At 43.8% G+C, this 21,509-nt stretch overlaps 1 protein-coding gene across 1 annotated transcript in view; it reads left to right on the forward strand.

Annotated features, from left to right (window-relative positions):
* MKLN1 (muskelin 1) overlaps positions 1–17,337 on the forward strand; it is a gene marked incomplete at its 3' end in the record, with an annotated part of 58,512 nt that extends 41,175 nt beyond the window's left edge. The window contains exons 8-12 of the mRNA XM_083366574.1: positions 2,443–2,508; positions 10,901–11,013; positions 13,605–13,817; positions 16,593–16,814; positions 17,170–17,337. Of these exons, the coding sequence (XP_083222700.1) occupies positions 2,443–2,508; positions 10,901–11,013; positions 13,605–13,817; positions 16,593–16,814; positions 17,170–17,337 (782 nt within the window). The remainder of the gene's footprint in view (positions 1–2,442; positions 2,509–10,900; positions 11,014–13,604; positions 13,818–16,592; positions 16,815–17,169) is intronic.
* Positions 17,338–21,509: the final 4,172 nt, after the last annotated feature.

Below are 21,509 nucleotides of genomic sequence, written 5' to 3' on the forward strand. Positions count from 1 at the left end.
AACCAGTTGTCAAGCATTTGAATTGTGATCGCATATGACCACAGGGATGCTGCAATGGTCATAAGTGGGGGAAAAACCCCGGACATAATTCACTTTTTTTTAGTGCCATTGTGACTTTGAATGGTCATTAAATGAATTCGTTATAAGTTGAGGTAGGTAGATAGGTAGGTAGGTAGAGAGAGAGATAGAGAGATTAGAGAGATTTAAATAGATGATAGATATGGATGATAGATAGATAGACAGACAGATTAGAGATTTAAATAGATAGAGAGAGAGGGAAATTAGGGAGATTTAAAAAGATATGGATGATAGATAGATAGATAGAGAGAGAGAGAGAGAGATAGATAGATAGATGGATGAGAGTTTTAAATAGATGATAAATATGGATGATAGGTAGATAGATTAGAGATTTAAATAGATGATAGAGAGAGATTTAGATAGATAGATAGATAGATGGATGAGAGATTTAAATAGATGATAGATATGGGTGATAGATTAGAGATTTAAATAGATGATAGATATGGATGATAGACAGATAGATAGAGAGAGAGATTTAAATAGATATAGATGATATATAAAGAGATGGATGGATGGATGGATAGATAGATATTTAAATAGATATGGATGATAGATAAATAGGCAGACAGACAGACAGACAGCTGGGTGACTGCCTCCTTAAGCAATGGATAAGATTAAGATATAATTTCCATTCTGGAGGCATCGTGCCAGTTGCTCCTGTTATGTTTTGCCCAGTAGTTCTGTGGCTTTAGAATCAATGGCCCAGAGAGGCCTAGACAACTTCTTTGTGTTATTGGAAGTGACTGAATGAATCGTTGGCCGTTTTAGCTCAGTCTTGTTAGATCTGTCATGCAAGGGCTCTCTGTACCTCTGAGCTCAGAAGCCTTTCTACTTCAGCAGCTAACCATGCCCAGCTCTCTTCCTCTCATGCCTCCCCCCCCCTTACGAAGGGTAATATCATCAGTGCTAGAAGGGAGGGGGGTTTGTGGAGAGGAGGAGGAGGAGAACTGTGGGCTCCTTGGTGCTCTCTGAGCTTGGTGGCTTTCTTGCAGACCTTTCATTAGCCAACTTGGTAACATCATCAGTGAGGGTGAAGGTTCAGAGAGCGAACCTTCGCCCTCATCCTACACCCGAGCTACAGATATTCGCCACTATTGCAAACATCATCAGTGCTAGTAAGGAGTGCTGTTTGCTGTTGGTTTATATTCTGGTATCTTGCCTGTCTGGGTGCCACCACCCCACCAGACAGGCAAGACCCCAGAATATAAACCAACAGCAGACAGCACTCCTTCTAGCACTGATGATGTTCCCTAGTTGGGTAATGAAACGCCTGCAAGAAAATCAGCAAGCTCAGAGAGCACCAAGGACCCCCACAGTCCTCCTCCTCCTCTTCATCCTTCTCCTTGCAACCCCCTCTCTAGCATTGATGAGGTTACCTAGTTGGGTCATGAAACGTCTGCAAGAAAACCACCCAGCTCAGAGAGCACCAAGGACCCCACAGTCCTCCTGCCCTCCACCCCTCCTCTTCCTTGCAACCCCCCCTCTAGCACTGATGATGTTGCCTAGTTGGGTCATGAAATGTCTGCAAGGAAACAACCAAGCTCAGAGAGCACCAAGGATCCCACACCTCCTCCTCCTCCTCCTCCTCCTCCTCCTCCTCCAACCACACACCCTTCTAACACTGATGATGTTACCTAGTTAGGGTCATGAAACATCTGCAAGAAAATCACCAAGCTCAGAGAGCACCAAGGATCCCACACTCCTCCTCTTCCTCCTCCTCTCCCCCCAACCTCACTTCCTTCTAGCCCCGATGATGTTACCTAGTTTGGGTCACGAAACGTCTGCAAGGAAACCACCCAGCTCAGAGAGCACCAGGGACCCCTCAACCAATACTGTGTCTTTTTCCAGGAATGACTTACAGGCAGTCCTCAACTCACAGCTACAATTGATCTCAACGTTTCCCTCGTTAAGCGAGACAGTCCTTAAGTCAGCTTGGCCCCACGTTACCGCCTTCCTTGCCGCAGTTGTTAAGCGAGCCACCATAGTCGTTCAGGTTGCTCAGGGAATCTGGCTTCCCCATTGACTTTTCTCATCAGAAGGTCACAAAAGGGGATCACGTGATGCCGGGCTACTGCAACGGTCATAAATGTGAACCAGTTGCCAAGCGTCTGAATTTTGATCAGGTCACACACACACACACACACACACACACTGCTGCAACGGTTGTAAGTGTGAAAAACGCTCGTCAGTCCCTTTTTCCCCCCAGGGCTGTTGTAACTTTAAACCAATTATTGTAAGTCAAGGACTGCCTGTATTCCAAAATTTCTTCCTTTAGTGCAGCTGAATTGGTGGGGGGATAGGAGGAAGGGCAGGGGAACCCCCGAATGATCGATTGTTGTTTTGTTTTGTTCGATGCACACAAAGGTGACGGTGAGGACAGTAGGCCTGGAATGAGAGGAGGGCACCAAATGGTCATTGATGTTCAAACAGGTGAGCTTTTTTATTTATCGTGTTTGTTTTTTGTTTTTTTAAGCAGTTCATGTCTACTCAGCCACAAAAGAATTGATAATTTGGCTTTGAGTCAGTCACCGGGCCTCAGTCGAAACCATCCTACAGGAAGTCTCTCGAGATTCTCAGTCATCCATGGTTGTTTTTCAGGAGGCAACTGGAATTCCTTGTTTTTCTTTGAAGATGTTTCGCTTCTCATCCAAGAAGCTTCTTCGGCTCTGACTGGATGGTGGGGGAAATGGGAGGATTTATACTCCTTGCTGACAGCCGGTCATTTGCATCCTTTCAGAGGGCCGTTGAGGTCACTTGGAGGTCTATCTGTGTCCTCAGGACCCTGTGGATAAAAATAAACCTCTAAGTGACCTCAGCGACCCTCTAAAACGGGTGTCAAGCTGCCAGCCTGCGGGCCTGGTGTGTCATGTCGAAACTGCGCCCACCCCAGCTCCGGCAATGGGGAAGAAGTTGCTTTATGTCATGACACGTCACGTGACGTGGCGACTCCTGCTCTAAAAGAATACAAATGACCAGATGCCTGCAGCTGGAGCTGCAAATGGGTGTGGAGCCTTCTTGGCTGCAGGATGTTTTGATGAACACCCTTCGAGCGTTGAGGGAGTATGAATGGATTTCCAGAAAACTGTCTCCAACAGTGAAGGGACCCAGGGCAGAAAACGTCCTGCAGCCAAGAAGGCCCCACAACCATTTGCACCACTCAGGTGACCCTGAGGACACAGGTAAAACCTCCCAAGTGGCCTCAACGACTCTCTAAAAAAATGCAAATGACCAGCTGTCTGCGAGGAGTATAAATCCTTCCATTCCCCGCCATCCAGTCAAGAGCTGAAGAATCTTCTGGGATGAGAAGCGAAACGTCTCCAAACAAAAACAAAAAAGTCCAGTTGCCTCCTGAAAAAGCACCTCTGGGACATCGTACAGGAATTTTGTAAAAAAATATATAGAATAAATAAAATAAATAGCCAGGAAATATTGTTGACTCGAGTGGGAGTCTTGAATCTTGGATGGTCCCTTTCCCCAATACAAAAGTAAAAATTAGGTTTTTTTTTAAAAAAGAAATATTGCATAATCCTTAGTCAAAAGCAGATTTACCTGTAGGTAGTTCTTCGCTTAAGGGGACGTGATGGCTCAGCACTTAAAAGATGCTGAGTTTGGCAGCTGGAAAGTCGGCAGCCCAGGTTCGAGATCAGGCACAGATGGAAGTGAGTTCCTGTTCCTTGCCCCAGCTCCTGCCCTTCTAGCAGTTAGGAAGCAGGCAAATGTGAGTAGGTAAATAGGTACCACTTCAGCGGGGAAGAAACAGCATCTTCTGCCTTTGGTGTTCTGTCATGCTAGCCGCAGGACCATGGAAAGGGTCTTTGGACAACGCTGGCTCCCTCCGCTAAGAAACAGAGATGAGAATGGAATGGAATGGAATGGAATAGAATAGAATAGAATAGAATAGAATAGAATAGAATAGAATAGAATAGAATAGAATATGGAATGGAATAGGATAGGGATAGGAATAGAATAGAATAGAATAGAATAGAATAATAGAATAGAATAGAATAGAATATGGAATGGAATAGGATAGGAATAGGAATAGGAATAGAATAGAATAGAATAGAATAGAATAGAATAGAATAGAATAGAATAGAATAGAATAGAATAGAATAGAATAGAATATGGAATAGAATAGGAATTGGAATAGGAATAGAATAGAATAGAATATGGAATGGAATAGAATAGAATAGAATAGAATAGAATATGGAATGGAATGGAATAGAATAGAATATGGAATGGAATAGAATAGAATAGAATAGAATATGGAATGGAATGGAATGGAATGGAATAGAATAGAATAGAATAGAATAGAATAGAATATGGAATGGAATGGAATAGAATAGAATATGGAATGGAATAGAATAGGATAGAATAGGAATAGGAATAGAATAGAATAGAAATAGAATAGAATAGGATAGAATAGAATAGAATAGAATAGAATAGAACAGAACTGGAAGGGACCTTGGAGGTCTTCTAGTCCAGCCCCCTGCTCAAGCAGGAGAACCTATACCATGTCAGACAAGTGACTGTCTAGCCTCTTCTTAAAAATCTCCAGTGATGGAGCGCCCATGATTTCTGGAGGCAGGTTGTTCCACTGGTTAATTGTCCTCACTGTCAGGAAGTTTCTCCTCAGTTCCAGGTTGTTTCTCTCTTTGGTCAGTTTCCAACCATTGTCTCTTGTCCTTCGCTCTGGTGCTTTGGAGAAAAACGTGACCCCCTCTTCTTTGTGGCAGCCCCTCCAACACTGGAACACTGCTATCATGTCGCCCCTGTTTCCTCTTTTGTTTAGACTAGCCAAACCCAAGTCCCTCAGCCGTTCTTCGTGTATTTTGGTCTCCAGGCCTTGGATCATCTTAGTTGCTCTTCTCTGAATGTTTTACTAAACTCTCAACGTCTTTTTTCTGAAAGGGTGACCAAAACTGACTGCAGTATTCCAGGTGTGGTCTCATTAGAGTTTTATAAAGTGGTACTAATACTTCACATGATCTCGATTCTGTGCCTCTGTTTATACAGCCCAGGATCGTATTAGCTTTTTTTGCAGCTGCTGCACACGGCTGGCTCATAGTCAAGTGATCGTCTGCTAGGACTCCGAGGCCCATCTCGCAGTTACTGTTTTTGAGCCAGGTCTCGCCCAATCTGTACTTAAACTTTTGATTTTTCCTGGCTAAATGTAAAACTTTGCTTTTCTCTACGTTAAATCTCAATGTGTTGGATAGGGCCCGTGGTTCAGGTTTGTCAAGATCTTTTTGGATCCTGAGCTGGAGGGTTATAAATCAAGGACTGCAGATATTCTTCAACTTATAATCTTCCATTTAATGACAGTTCGAAGTTACAGCCTTATAAAGGCATGGTTTCAGGTCCCCCCCCCTTTGCTTTTCACTGGTCTTTAGCCATGATAACTTTAAGATTTAATCTGTATTTAATTGGTTCTTGCGTGAGCAGATTGCTATTAGAATTGAATTCTGGCTGTTTCGATTTATCGGAACCATTTGTCCCGTTGTAATAAAACCCTTTTTTCCTTTCTTCCTTTGAATTTTGATATTCGTTAAAACATCCCATGTACTTTAGCTGAATGCCTGTTTTTTCCCCCCCCCAGTTGGTTGTGTGGATTCCGATGTCTAGTTCTTACGAGCCATCTTGAAAATGTGAAGGGAAAATATATACATATTTATATTTATATTTATATTTATATTTATATTATTTATATTTATATATATATATAAACTTTCCAAATTGTTCCTGCTGGCTTCTGACTTCTGCCATGTCATTCCCAAAATAATCATAGTGCCCAAGCATTTATTTATTTATTTTTTTGTCGCTGAGATTTAATTAAAGCAAGACCCTTTTCCGTTTGGCTAAATAATTGCCACCAAATATTTATCTCTCCTTTCTACCTCCAATTAACTTTACATGTTCTAGTCATGATCGCGTAGAGGGATTAAATTGTTGTACCCCATCAGCATTATTTCAGCATTACGGGCTGATGCAGTTGGAAAGCACCTCCTAGTGGATAGAGAAGGTGATAGGACCTGAGATTTTACTTGAGAATAAAATAAAACAATGAGATTGCAACGTGAGAAATATGATGGGAAACAACATCCCTCCAGACTGGCTTCAGGGCAGGTTTTTCTAGAACAGCTCTAGAATCTTTTTCGTCCAACGATTAGCGGTTCCAAATGTTAGTTTCCAGAGTTAAAGGCTGCAGACTCATGCTGATACAGATTCCTGGCAAACCTTCATTTAGCAATCCTTCCAAGTTACCACAGCATGGAATAAAGTAGAGTAGAGTAGAGTAGAGTAGAGTAGAATAGAATAGAATAGAATAGAATAGGATAGAATAGAATAGAATAGAATAGAATAGAATAGAATAGAATAGAATAGAATAGAATAGAATAGAATAGAGCTGGAAGGGACCCTGGAGGTCTTCTAGTCCAGCCCCCTGCTCAAGCAGGAGAAACTATACCATTTCAGACAGGTGATTGTCTAGTCTCTTCTTAAAAATCTCCAGTGATGGAGTGCCTACGATTTCTGGAGGCAGGCTGTTCCACTGGTTGATTGTCTTCACTGTCAGAAAGTTTCTTCTTGATTCCAGGTTGCTTCTCTCTTTGGTCAGTTTCCAATCATTGTTTCTTGTCCTGCCCTCCGGTGCTTTGGCGAATAACGTGACCCCCTCTTCTTTGTGGCAGCCCCTCAAATACTGGAACGCTGCTGCCATATCACCCCCGTTTCTTCTTTTCTTTAGACTAACCAAATCCAAGTCCCGCAGCCGTTCTTCAAATGTTTTAGCCTCCAGGCCTTTGATCATCTTAGCTGCTCTTCTCTGATTTTTTTTTCCAAACTCTCAACATCTTTTTTGTGATAAGGTGACCAAACGTGGCTGCAGTATTCCAGGTGTGGCCTCACTAGGGTTTTATAAAGCGATACTAATACTTTGCGTGATCTTGATTCTATGCCTCTGTTTATACAGCCCAGGATTGTATTAGCTTTTTTGGCTGCTGCTGCACCCTGCTGGCTCATGGTCATAAGTAACTTATGACCGGTCCTCGCTCTTACGACCATTGTAGCATTCCCCACAATCATGCGCTCAAAATCCAGGCGCTGTATTTAGGACAGTTGCAGTATCCTGTTTACATGACCCCCATTTGCAACTTCCCCAGCCAGCTTCAACAAGCAAAGTCAACGGGGGGAGCCTGATTCACCTATGGACTCTGTGATTCACTTAACGACTGCAGTGATTCGCTTACCAACTGTGGGGGAAAAAAGCTCATAAAATCGAGTGCCAGTCCCTTAACAACCACCTGGCTTAGCAATGGAAAAACTGGTCCCAACTGAATGGTCGCTAAACGAGATGAATGGTTGTAAATCAAGGACTACCTGTAATCTGTTACGGGGGTGAAATTGTCCGAAACATGTTAGGAAATTCATGAAGAGAGCTAAAGTGTGGATTTTTTTTAAAAAAATCAAGTCTTCAAGGCAATGGCACATTGTGTTAAACCATAAGATGGTTTCTTTATTGTTGCTGAGCATTGTGTGTAAATCTAGCTCCAATTGTAGTTCCAGCAAAGCAGCTCTGATTATCAATTGTGCAACTTGTAAGTAACTTGACAAAGTCTCAGCCGCAGTCCTTCACTGCGTCAGCTCGGAAGAATAGAGAGAAAGAAATTGAAAGCAAAATCATGACTTCAGTGTTAAAAGAACAAGAAGTTCTTTCCAACAACGACAGTTGGGTAACAAACCTGGAAAATTGGAAACTGGAACATAAAAATCAATTTTACGAGGGCACCTAGGGTGGATCTTTTGAGATTTCATGTTCTGACCTTTTAAAAATGTAGATTTCGAGAATTTGAATACATATGGCAAGGGAAGAGACATTTGAACAGGCATTTAAGCAGGCATTTAAAATAATTCTTCCTTAACAGAGTGCTTTTGTTCCACGATTCTTACAAGTTTGACTAGGGAGCGAAAAATAACTTTCGTTATTTATAGCACTGTCGCTTCCAGAGAACAAGCCTCTCCACCTCAAATCGGGAGATTGAAAAATTGGGAGTTTTACAAATTCTGCGTTTAGGAAGGTGAGGGATGGCCGAGTCTTTCAGCATATAATTTCAAAATACGGTGAATAACAAACATGCCTGCCTGTCTCCTATGCCATCTTACTTTATGTGGTTAAGAACTACCTTCTGTGTTTACTCTGGAGGATTTTCCTTCTGCCAGCTCCCCATCTGATTAATTCCTGTTTGTGAATGGTGTGCCCTTCCTAGACTTTGCAAGATGCTTTATCTGAGGCCTCATTGGATGTGCGGCATGCGCCAAACCCGTTTTTCCCTTCCCTGGGTTATCAATTGGTCCATTGTAGTAAATGTGGGTTTTGTAAGCTGTGAGAATTTAGGCACACAAAGAGATGTACTCTTTGCAGAGAACACTGGCTACTCGGTGCCCAGAATAAACAGTGTAATTACAGTTAATGACCCAAGGTAACCTTTCGATGGCGAGGCGGATAGTGGCCATTACAGCTGTTGCAAGCAGAGGTGACATCCAGATCATTCTCTCTTTTTAAAAAAACCACATTTCCCCACTCTGAAATTCTATTGCATCCCACAGCAGAAATTTTGGATGGATGTTACTTCGCGGCTTTGCTTTAAAAAAATAATGACAGAGGTGGAAGGGACCTTGGAGGTCTTCTAGTCCAACCCCCTGCTCAGGCAGGAAACCCTGGCCTATATCATTTCAGACAAATGGTTGTCCATTCTCTCCTTAAAAACTTCCAGTGTTGGAGCATTCACAGCTTCTGGAGGCAGGTGGTTCCACTGGTTAATTGTTGTAACTGTCAGGAAATTTCTCCTTAGTTCTAGGTTGCTTCTCTCCTTGGTTAGTTTCCATCCGTTGCTTCTTGTCCTGCCTTCAGGCGCTTTGGAGAACAGCCTGACTGCCTCTTCTTTGGGGGCAGCCCCTGAGATATTGGAAGACTGCTGTCATGTCACTCCTAGTCCTTCTTCTCTTCATTAGACACTAGACATACCCAATTCCAGCAACCGTTCCCTATATGTTTTAGCCTCCAGTCCCCTGATCATCTTTGTTGTTCTTCTCTGGGCTCTTTCTAGAGTCTCAACGTCTTTTTTACATCGTGGCAAGCAAAGCTGGATGCAGTATTCCAAATATGGTGGCATTATACAAATCCTAGAATCTAATCCTTTTTTGCGGTCTCCTTAAAAATAAACAAAATGAAAACCTTTAGCACCACCATGTTCAAACTTTCTTTAGGTATGACCATAGAAGGTTATGCTCAAACAGATTGCCGGCGGACAACACCCAGGGGGAGGGCCTTCTCTGTGGGTGCGCCTGCCCTTTGGAACCAGTTACCCATAGAGCTCAGGACTGCCCCTGATCTTCGTTCGTTCCACCGGGACCTGAAGACCTGGCTCTTTGAGCTTTCCGGCCAGGACTGAGAATTTTAATTTTTAACTTATTGTAATTGGGATTTTTAATTAGAGTTACAGAGGTTTTATATTTTACTCAAGGATAATTTAATTATTTTAATTGTTATTAACTTTTTGTATCGTAGTGTTATTTTTAATTGCCTTGTGAACCGCCCTGAGTCCTATGGGAGAAGGGCGGTATATAAGTTCAATCAATCAATCAATCAATCAATAAATCAATAAACAAACTCGGAAGGTTCTGTGGCCTATACAGGTATTGGGCAAGACCTGGCTTAAAAAGAATAACTGTGAGAGGGACCTTGGAGTCCTAGTGGACGATCACTTAACCGTGAGCCAGCAGCAGCCAAAGAAGCTAATACAATCCTGGGCTGTACGAACAAGAGGCGTAGAATCAAAGATCCCACGAGGTGTTAGTATCGCTTTATAAAGCCCTAGTAAGACCACACCTGGAATACTGCGGCCAATTTTGGTCACCGTATGACAAAAAAGATGTTGAGAGTTTGGAAAAAATTCAGAGAAGAGCAACTAAGATGATCCAAGGCCCGGAGACTAAAACATACGAAGAAGGGCTGCGGGACTTGGGTTTGGCTAGTCTAAAGAAGAGAAGAAAGGGGGGGGTGATATGGCAGCAGTGTTTCAGGATTTGAGGGGCTGCCACAAGGCAGAGGGGGTCAGGTTGTTCTCCAAAGCACCTGAAGGCAGGACAAGAAACAACGGTTGGAAACTGATCAAAGAGAGAAGCAACCTGGAATTAAGGAGAAACTTCCTGACAGTGAGGACAATTAACCAGTGGAACAGCTTGCCACCAGAAATCGTGGGCGCTTCATCGCTGGAGATTTTTAAAAAGAGGCTAGAGAGTCACAGGGGGCTGGACTAGAAGACCTCCAAGGTCCCCCCTTCCAGCTTCTATTCTATTCTATTCTATTCTATTCTATTCTATTCTATTCTATTCTATTCTATTCTATTCTATTCTATTCTATTCTATTCTATCCTATCCTATCCTATCCTATCCTATCCTATCCTATCCTATCCTATCCTATCCTATCCTATTCTATTCTTCAACATACAACCATTCATTTAGTGACTGTTCGAAATTACAACTGGAAAAAAAGTGACCTATGACTGTTTTTCACACTTACGGCCATTGCAGCATCCCCATGGTCGTGTGATCAAAATTTGGACGCTTGGCAACTGGCACCACCAGCCTCATGCAATCACCTTTTGAGTCCTGCTTCAGCAAAAAGTCCGTTCGGAGTTACCCAGAAATGTCAAACGAAGGGAGTTTTAAATTTCTGGGGGGGAAAAAAATAAACTTTCTGCCTTTGTATAAGTAAGCTTTCTGATAGTGGCCCCAGACTAATGTCTTTTTCTAATGTTTTGATCAGAAACAGTTTATCTGTTCGGCGGCTGGGATGGGACGCAAGACCTGGCTGACTTCTGGGCCTATAGTGTGAAGGAAAATCAGTGGACGTGTATATCCAGAGACACCGAAAAAGAGGCAAGTGTGTCTTTGTTTCCTGAGCAGCGCGCTGTTGTGATTCAGGGTCAGCCTGTGGGTTCGGCAGTTGGGTCGGACGACTCAGAGGAGGAGGAGGAGGAGGGTGTTGAAGAGCCTGCTGCTGATGGCCTTGAGGCTCCGCAGAGCCCTCAGCCAGGCCCCTCCCACCTGGTCACGACGGAGACCCAGCTGTGTGAGCCTGACAGCGTGGATGAAGATGACCCTCAGCTGGCCCTGTTCAAGGACGCCCGACGCAGGAGGCAGTCAATCAGGAGTAAACAGAGGAAGGCAATGGGGCACCTCGGAAGGAGGCACAGAGAGGCCATGCCCTGAACTGTATTTAAGGGGAATGTGTGGGAGGGCTGGTTTGCTGAAGGCAACCGCTTGGATTGTTCCTGCTTCTTAGCTCGTGTTTTATGGTTGGTGTCTTGTCTTACTCTGTTTTATGTGAATAAATTTGGCAGGCGTAACTCCAGCCTCTTGCCGTTTGTAGAGGGGTTGTCCCTGCCTTTTCTGCAGGGCCGGTAGCAGGCTGGTACAGAACACGCGCACCCGTAATCCAAGCCGGGTGTTGGCCCAAATAGCACACTTGTGAGCAAGCACGGAGGTCACCCTCTCACATTCTCCTTCCCGTGCATTTTGAGATAATGCAAAGTCACGTCCCTTTTTTCCATCTCCTCCTCCTCCTCCTCCTCCTCCTCTTCTTTCGTAATAGAAATGTTGGCTGTTCCGTTGCTGAAAAATAAACAAGAGATGCCTTGGCAGAACAGAACGAAGTGGAAAAACAACAACAACAAAAAACCCATGTTTAATGGAAGCTTTGGAACCGATTGGAGAGTTGGGTCCAGCAAACTGCTGGGCTTCATCAAATAACTATGCACAGAAAGCACCAAACTTAAATCCTTCGCCCAGCCGGCAAGGATCCTGGAGGTCTAGGAATTGGGAAGGATTTAAAATGGGCAACTTCAATTCTCCTGACTTCACGAACTTCAAAACTTGCCTTACCTTGCTTGCCTTACTGTACTAGCTGTAGAACAAAATATTGCCAGTTAGTGCTTTAAAGGCTTTAAAAAAAGGCCTCATTACTACTGTGCATTACAGAGGCACAGATGCAGATAACACAGAATTTTGAGCCCCACGTTTCCATGGCAGACCCACGCAGTTGTTAGATGAATTTTGCCCCATTTTGGGACCTACCTTGCCACAGTTATTAAGTGAATCTGGCTTCCCCATTGACTTCAAAGATACAACAGCACTGAAAAAGGTGACTCATGACCATTTATTTTTACGGTTGCGACCTTTGTAGCATCCCCGTGGTCACGTGGTCAAAATTCAGAGGCTCGGCAACTGGCATGTACTTACGACAGTTGTTGTTCCCAAGGTCGTGTGTTCGTCTGTTGCGACCTTCTGGCAAGCAAAGTCAATGGGCAAGGCAGATTCAGTTAACCACCGGGTTAGTAACTTACCAACTGCGCTGATTCGGTTAACAAGTGTGGCAAAAAGGTCAAAAAATGGGGCAAAACCCACTTAAGAGCTGTCACCAGTGGATATTTTGGGCTCAGTAATTAACTACTATCTATTACTGTTTGTTAAATACATGAACCTACAAGAACCCCAGATCCTACTGCCATTAGTACATGCAGGATTCAATATCTGCAATCTGTCTCACAATTAGCTCCTATTACTCCTAACAAAAATAATTGTATTTGCCCAGCATTGGAAAAATGAAAACTTATCAGGTGAAGACGTACTAATTAAGAAGATTCTAGAGTGCGCAGAAATGGATAGATTGACTTTAAAGAGAAAAAAAGACACCGTGTACTTTAGACCAGGGCTTTTCAACCTTTTCACCCATTGTACCACTTTTAGGATATGGCAACATCCGAGTACCACCAGCCGCCTAGCAAGGTAGTCCTCGACTTACAACAGCCCTGACAGCCCCGAAGAAGCCCTGATCCTGGCGCTTCCGCTGAGCCCTGACAGCCCTGCAGCTCCAGCCGTCTCTCGCTCAGGCTTGTGCGGTGCTGCCACCGGTTCAGCTCATTCCCCTCCCCCGCTGCCACTTTTCTAGGATGGTCGCGTACCACCTGCCAGGTGCCAATGGACTACAGGTGGTACCCGTACCACTGGTTGAAAAGCCCTGCGTTTAGAACCTGGGATAATTTCTATCGATGGTTAGAGAAATGAGTCAGAGAGAAAGGAACGTGATATGTAATTCTGAATATATAGTAGTAAGAAGAAGGCTATTGAGGGATTAATTAACATATTGTTTATGATAATTAACTACTATCTATTACTGTTTCTTAGATGCCTGAACCCTGTTTGCTAAATATTGGGAATGTTATTTGGAAAAACCCCAACCCTAACCTTAATCCCAACCCTAACCCAAATCCCAACCCCGACCCCACCTTATTCTTAACCCTATAAAAACTAATAAAATCTATACAAAAAAAAAAACCAACAACCCCAGATCCTCTTCGTGTGTGTTTCACAGATGGAAGACTGCTGAATCCCAAGCTCTGTGCACTCCCAAGCTTGGTCTCCCCGTGAACAAGCCTAACCCGTTTCTCCCCATTCTTTCTGCTCATCAGAACGGTCCGACCGCTCGGTCCTGTCACAAAATGTGCATCGACATCCAACGAAGGCAGATCTACACCTTGGGGCGTTACCTGGATTCCTCCGTGAGGAACAGCAAATCCCTGAAAAGTGACTTCTATCGCTACGACATCGACACAAACACCTGGATGTTGCTGAGTGAAGATACGGCCGCTGACGGGGGCCCCAAGCTTGTGTTCGACCACCAGGTCAGTGTGATTCGCATCCCTAAGGTGAAGAGAGTTTGGAACATTTGGCTGATTGTATTGGTGTTCGTCAGTCTAGGCTGGCAAAATCCAGGGTTGGTTGTGAGGCTTTGTGCAAGAGGGATCTTGGAGTCACTTAAATAGGAGCCAGCCGTGTTGCTGCGGCTGCCAAAAAAAGCCAACCCACGTCTAGGCTGCATCAACAGAGGGGATAAAATCAAGGTCACATGAAGTGTTAATACTACTTTATAATGCCTTGGTAAGGCCACAGAGTGAGCGCCTGTTACTCGTCCCAGCTTCTGCTAACCTAGCAGTTCGAAAGCACGTAAAAATGCAAGTAGAAAAATAGGGACCACTATGGTGGGAAGGTAACAGCGTTCCGTGTGCCTTTGGCATCTAGTCATGCCGGCCACGTGACCACGGAGACGTCCTCAGACAAGCGCTGGCTCTTCGGCTTTGAAACTGAGATGATCACCGGCCCGTAGAGCCGGAAACGACTACTTATATATGTATATATGTATATATATGTATATATATGTATAGGGGACGTGGTGGCTCAGTGGGTTAGGACGCTGAGCTTGTTGATCAGATGGTTGGCAGTTTGGCGGGTCGAATCCCGAGTGCCACGTAACAGAGTGAGCGCTTGTTACTCGTCCCAGCTTCTGCCAACCTAGCAGTTCGAAAGCACGTAAAAATGCAAGTAGAAAAATAGGGACCACTAGGTGGGAAGGTAACAGCGCTCTGTGCGCCTTTGGCATCTAGTCATGCCGGCCACATGACCACGGAGACATCCTCGGACAAGCGCTGGCTCTTCGGCTTTGAAACAGAGATGAGCACCGGCCCGTAGAGTCGGAAACGACTAGCACGCATGTGCGGGGGAACCTTTACCTTTAAGGCCACACTTGGAATCCTGCGCATCCAGTTTTGGTAGCCACGGTTGTAAAAAAACGACATCGAGACTCTAGGAAGGGCGCAGAGAAGGGCAACAAAGGTGATCAGGGGACCGTAGGCTGAAACGTACATGGAACGGTTGCAGGAATTGGGCGTGTCTAGTGTCAGCGCTGCTAACATCGAACGTTATTGCTTGACAAGAGATGAAGAAGTAGCTATTTCATACAGTATGTTAAACTTGTGTATTGCTTTAAGACATTTAGTTTAAGGTTGGGAGGGGGGACAAGTAGGATTGCACCTTTCAAGGCCATCTCTAACTAAGAAGATAAGACCTTGGCAGGTTTTCTAATGGAAGTGAAACTGATTCTTTAAATTAATTGGAGAATACGATTAATGACAAAATTAGAAAAGCGGAGAATTGTGTTTTAATATATTGTGCAAGGGGCGGAGATTTCAGATTCCAGCTTCCTTCGAGCAAGCATTTGCCAGTGTATTAGGCTGAATAAAGGACTTTTAAGATAAACAATGCCTCAGATTCACTTGAAAAGCCCATACGTCGTCGGAAACGTGACATCTAGTTTAACGAAGAGAAGGACTAAGGGTGACATGATTGCAGTGTTCCAATATCTCAGGGGTTGCCCCCAAAGAAGAGGGAGTCAAGCTATACTCCAAAGCACCTGAAGGCAGGAGAAGAAGCAACGGATGGAAACTAGTCAAGGAGAGAAGCAACCTGGAACTAAGGAGAAATTTCCTGACAGGGAGAACAATTAACCAGTGGAACCACCTGCCTCCAGAAGCGGTGAATGCTCCAACACTGGAGGATTTTAACAAGAGACTGGACAGCCATTTGTCTGAAATGGTATAGGGTTTCCTGCCTGAGCCAGGGGTTGGACTAGATGACCTCTAAGGTCCCTTCCAACTGCTATTATGTTAAAAGACCAACTTGAACTAACGAAGATTCAGAAGTAGAAGACACAATAGGAGATGGGAGGGTGGCATCAGTGGGAAGTGTTTATATTTGATATAATTAGATATTTTTTTGTATCACAGTGGGCAGGTTTTGCTTCTTTTTATTTTTACAAAAAGATATTACAAGTTTCCATCCAGAAAAAAGAGTGAATGAGGATAGCAGTTTGATCCTCCACCAACTTTTCTTTTTCTCTCTTTCTGAGAGATCTATCCAAATCACTTTTTTTTTAAGCTGAGGTTTAAATCAGATTGATGTCCCTGGGAGAAAATATGGTGGTGAAGTCAAAATATAAGCAAGCTTGACAAGAAAGAGTGGGCTGAAAAGAGGAAATTGTAAAAGGACCTTTGAACAGAGGGAAGGAAAAATGTTCAAAGAATGTAAAGAAAAATGCATAGATAAAAGTTAACGCATCTGTTTATGTATGTAAGAAAACAGATGGGAAAGAAGAGGTTTTTTTTTAAAAAAGTCTGTAACTCTTTTTCTCAACCTTGGCAAATTTAAGACCTGTGGAATTCTGGGAGTTGAAGTCCACAAGTCTTAAAGTTGTCAAGGTTTGGACCCAAGCCCTGATTTAAATATTTTTTTAATTTTATATATTTTATATCTATCTATCTATCTATCTATCTATCTATCTATCTATCTATCTATACATATATATATATATATATATATATATATATATATATATATATACACACACACACACACACATATATACAGTATATGTCTGTATCTATATCTATCTTATCATCTTTCTATCTTTTTGTCTTTCTATCATCTAATTATCTTGCTCTCTGTTTCTCTGTCCACCTCTGTCTCTCTCTCTGTGTGTGTCTCTATATAAAACCACCACTCTTTTTTCATGTTACCCTACGACACGTGTGACTTTTAATGGAAATGCCTCCCATCTGTTGCAGATGTGCATGGATTCAGAGAAACACATGATCTACACCTTCGGGGGTAGGATTTTGACATGCAACGGCAGCGTGGACGATAGCCGAGCCAGCGAGCCACAATTCAGCGGCCTCTTTGCTTTCGACTGTCAGTGCCGGATATGGAAACTCTTGCGAGAAGATTCGTGTAACGCTGGCCCTGAAGACGTCCAGTCCAGAATAGGACACTGCATGCTATTCCATTCAGTAAGGACAGACTTGGGTACTTTGCTTAACGACAGCAGCCACTTAAGGTCCGTAATTCTGGGGCTCCGTTGTGGTTGTAAATTGAGGACTTACCTGTCTTCTAAAACAGAGGTCCCCAACCTTTTGGGCATTAGGAACCAGTTCCGTGGAGAGAGGTTTTTCCACAAACCGGAGGGTGCGTGGTTTTGTGTGCTGTCTACATCCCGCGGATGGGGCTTGTTTGTGCGGACCGGTTGCTGATGTGCCACAGCCCGGTACCAGTCCACGGAGCGGGGTTTGGGGACCCCCGTTCTAAAACCATACCTAAAAACTGTGTGCAATTGACAGCGTATCTTTCTTTTTCTTTCCTTTTTAGAAAAACCGTTGTCTGTATATGTTTGGCGGGCAAAGGTCGAAAACCTACTTGAACGATTTCTTCAGTTACGACGTGGACAGCGACCACGTGGATATCATTTCGGACGGCACCAAAAAGGATTCAGGGATGGGTAAGCCTGGAATTTGTTTTAGTTCCTGGTGTGACTGATACTCCTGTTTCCCTGAAAGTAAGGCCTATGTGGAAAATAAGCCCTAGCTTGATTTGGGGGGGGGGCTAATATAAGCCCTACCCCAATAATAAGCCCTAATTTTGGGGGTGAGGCACACTTAAAAATCAAGGTAGGGCAGGGATTGGGGGGGTGGATCTGCCCCACCCGCCTTGCACCCACTTACCTTGCAGCCAGGTCTGCTTCCCGGCCCGCTTCTTCTGAGGCATCTTCTGCAACCAGGCCTGCATTTCTCAGTTAAGCCTGCATTTCTGGAAAGGACACTGCAGGTACTCGGCTGATTAGGCCTTCTGGAAAGGCCTGACTGCAAAATGCAGGCCCAAATGCAGCTGCAGAACTTCGTCCCCAGAAGAGGTGGACCGGCTGGGTGGGGCCGTCGGTGCCAGAGGTGAGATAAGGCCTACCCCAAAAATAAGACCTGGTGTCTCTTTGGGAGGCGTGTGTGTGTGTGTGTGTGTGTGTATCTCTGAACCTTCTATTTTGAACTCAACTTACGACCACAATTGAGCCCAAAATCTATGTTGCTGAGTTTGACATTTGTTAAGTGAGGCTCCCCCCCTCCCATTTTACCACCTTCCCGGACACATTTGTTAAGGGAACCACTGCAGTTCTTAAGTGTGTCACACGGTTGTTAAGAGAATCTGGCTTCCCCATTGACTTTGCCTGTCAATGGCGAAATAAAAGGGAATCTACACACACACACACACACACACACACACACACACACACAGAGAGAGAGAGAGAGAGAGACAGATAGATATAAATTATACATATATAGATATAGATAGATATATAGATATATAGATATATAGATATATAGATATATAGATTAGATGTAGATATAGATATAGATAGATAGAGATATAATAGATATATATATAGATATATATATATCTAGATATAGATAGATAGATTAGATAGATAGATAGATAGATAGATAGATAGATAGATAGATAGATAGATAGATAGATACAGGTGTATAGATATATATGTATGATTTACACACACACACACACACACACACACACACACACACGATGCTGTGCTTCAATGGTTAGATGGCCACAGGTCATAAAGGGGCAATCTTTTGAAACAGGTGTACAGCAATCTTTTGAAACAGGACAGATTTAAAAAGAAAAAGAAAAAAAAGAAACAGCCTTGTTTTAATAAAAGGAATCCTTACTCTCAGGTCCATTGAAAAGAAATGTTGCAGCAGCTTTGCTTGTGTTGTTCCAGCGGTTCCAGCTGTGCTTTGGAACGGGCTGTTTTTGTTTTTGGAAAGTGAAGCCTCCAAAATCTACACAATAAATTTGGACAGAGCAGAAACATCTGCTACCTAAAATTGAGAAGAGCCACTGGAATGCTGTTCCCGTTGTTTGTTGTTGTTTGAAACGTGGACAAACGTTCCTGGTTTTCCTTCCATAGTTTAAATAAAATCAGGTATTTATTGTCTAGTGCAGGGGTCTTCAAACGTGGCCCTTTTATGGCTTGTGGACTTCAACTCCCAGAATTCCTCACCCAGCCGATCATGGCTGAGGAATTTGGTCAGCTGAAGTCCACAAGTCTTACAGCAGGGGTCTTCAAACTTGGCCCTTTTATGACTTGTGGACTTCAACTCCCAGAATTCCTCAGCCAGGCATGCTAGCTGAGGAATTCTGGGAGTTGAAGGCCACAAGTCATAAAAGGGCTAGGTTTGAAGACCCCCTGGTGTAGTACATATATAAACCTGGCTATATGAGCGTTTTCTCGTATAAAATGAAATAATCACTTTTTTTTTTTACGCAAGTACAGATAGCCCTCGACTCACAATTGAGCCCAACGTTTCTGTTGCTAAGCGAGACAGTTGCTAAGTCAGCTTCGCCCCATTTGACGACCTTTCTTGCCACCGTTGTTAAGCAAATCACAGTAGTTTTATTTATTTTTTATTTATTTTTATTACATTTATATCCCGCCTTTCTCCGAAGACTCAGGGCGGCTTACAAGCTTAGCAGTAGCCTTCATTCTACGTATATGCCTGCTTATTAGGGCTTTCACACACACCCCAAGCGGCATTATTACAAAGTCACCTTAATTGCCCCCAACAATCTGGGTCCTCATTTTACCTACCTGGGAAGGATGGAAGGCTGAGTCCACCTTGAGCCTGGTGGGACTCGAACCTGCACTAATTGCAGGCAGCTGGTGTTACCTAAGGAGGCATTAGCCCACTGCTCCACCAAGGCTCTATCTATCATCTATTTAAGTTACTAACCCAGTTGTTAAATGAATCTGGCTTCCCCCATTGACTTTGCTTGCCATAAGGTCGCTAAAGGGGATCACCTGACGCCCCCACCCCCCCGGGACACTGCAACCGCCATAAATACGAGTCAGTTGCCAAGGGTCTGAATTTTGATCACCTGACCACAGGGCATGCATGCTGCAGTGGATGTGAGTGTGGAAAAACGGTCATAACTTTTTTTTTCCCCAATGTCGTCGTAACTTGGAATGGTGACCAAACGAAAGGTTCTGAGTTAAGGACTGCTTGTGCTTGCTAAAGATTTGCAGCACAGTTGATTGAAAGCGTTTCGCAATGCGACGTCCTCCAGAGCTTTTGCACAATTACAAATCCAGCTTCTGTGGCCAAAAATCAAAGATGATGAGCATTCTGGCCTTAATTCTGGCTTTTCCTGCCTGAGCAGGGGTTGGACTAGAAGACCTCCGAGGTGCCTTCCAACTCTGCTATTCTGTTCTGTTCTATCCCCCATTCTATATTTTATTCCATATTCTATTCTGTCCTGTCCTGTCCTGTCCTGTCCTATCCTATCCTATCCTATCCTATCCTATCCTATCCTATCCTATCCTATCCTATCCTATCCTATCCTATCCTATCCTATCCTATCCTATCCTATCCTAATTATTCCATTCCATTTTATTCCTGTCCTATTCTATTCCATTCCATTCCATTCCAATTATTCTATTCCATTCCATATTTTTTATCCTGTCCTGTCCTATCCTATCCTATCCTATCCTACCCTATCCTATCCTACCCTACCCTACCCTACCCTACCCTACCCTACCCTACCCTACCCTACCCTACCCTATCCTATCCTATCCTATCCTATCCTATCCTATCCTATCCTATCCTATCCTATCCTATCCTATCCTATCCTAATTATTCCATTCCATTTTATTCCTGTCCTATTCTATCCTATTCCATTCCATTCCATTCCAATTATTCCATTCCATTCCATATTTTTTATCCTATCCTATCCTATTCTGTCCTGTCCTGTCCTATCCTATCCCTAACCCTAGTCTAGTCTAGTCCAGTCTGGCCCAATCCAGTCCAGTCCAGTCATCTGAATGCTCCTAATTTGGGGTAACATAGTTTTTTCTGAATGAAGAGGCTGCAGCTACGTAACCTCTAAAGCTCAATGCTTGTTTGCTTCCATTGTGGCCACCTGCGATGAGCTCATTTCTTGAGGAAAACAGACTATCTTGTGACTTAACAACCCAGCCAGGATCCTCTGGCCAAACATATTTAGACATATTTAGCCACCTTAAAAAAGAAAGAAAGAAAGAAAGTGTGTGTGTGGGGGGGGAGAAACAAGACCACCTGTTACGCTGAATAGCATCCTTTGTAGGCAAATGACTCATTTAGCAATGGTGAATGAATAGCATTCTAGCCCCAACCGTCCTTGTCTGTCTGGGCAAGTAAATAAACAGCCCTGAACATTCCCCTTGTTTGTGCAGGGGTGTGTGTGTGTGTGTGTGTGCGTGTGCGTGTGTGTGTGTTAGGACGGGTCTTTCTTACAACCAGGAGGAACAAAAGTGAGGGGTTTCAGTTGCAGTAGCCCCCTTTTGTCTGGGGGTTTGACAGAAGATGGCAGGTCTTCCTCTTCCTCTTCCCAACGCACGCCTTGGACGAATGAACATCTTCAGAGTTGGGCCCAGAAAAAGAGGAGATGAACTGGTGAAAGAGCCTTCCCCAACTTGGCACCGTCCAAAATCCATCCATTTCCCAGATGTTCCAGCCATTTAGAGATGGGGAGAGAGGGAGGGAGAGGAAGGGAGGAAGGAAGGAAGGAAGTTGGGAATGAGAGGAGGGATGGAAGGAAGGAAGGTTAGGGAGGGAGGGAGGGAGGAAGGAAGGAAGGTGGGGATGAGGAGGGAGGGAAGG

Source organism: Vipera ursinii, assembly GCF_947247035.1.
Source record: "Vipera ursinii genome assembly, chromosome: 6".
NCBI lineage: Eukaryota > Metazoa > Chordata > Lepidosauria > Squamata > Viperidae > Vipera > Vipera ursinii.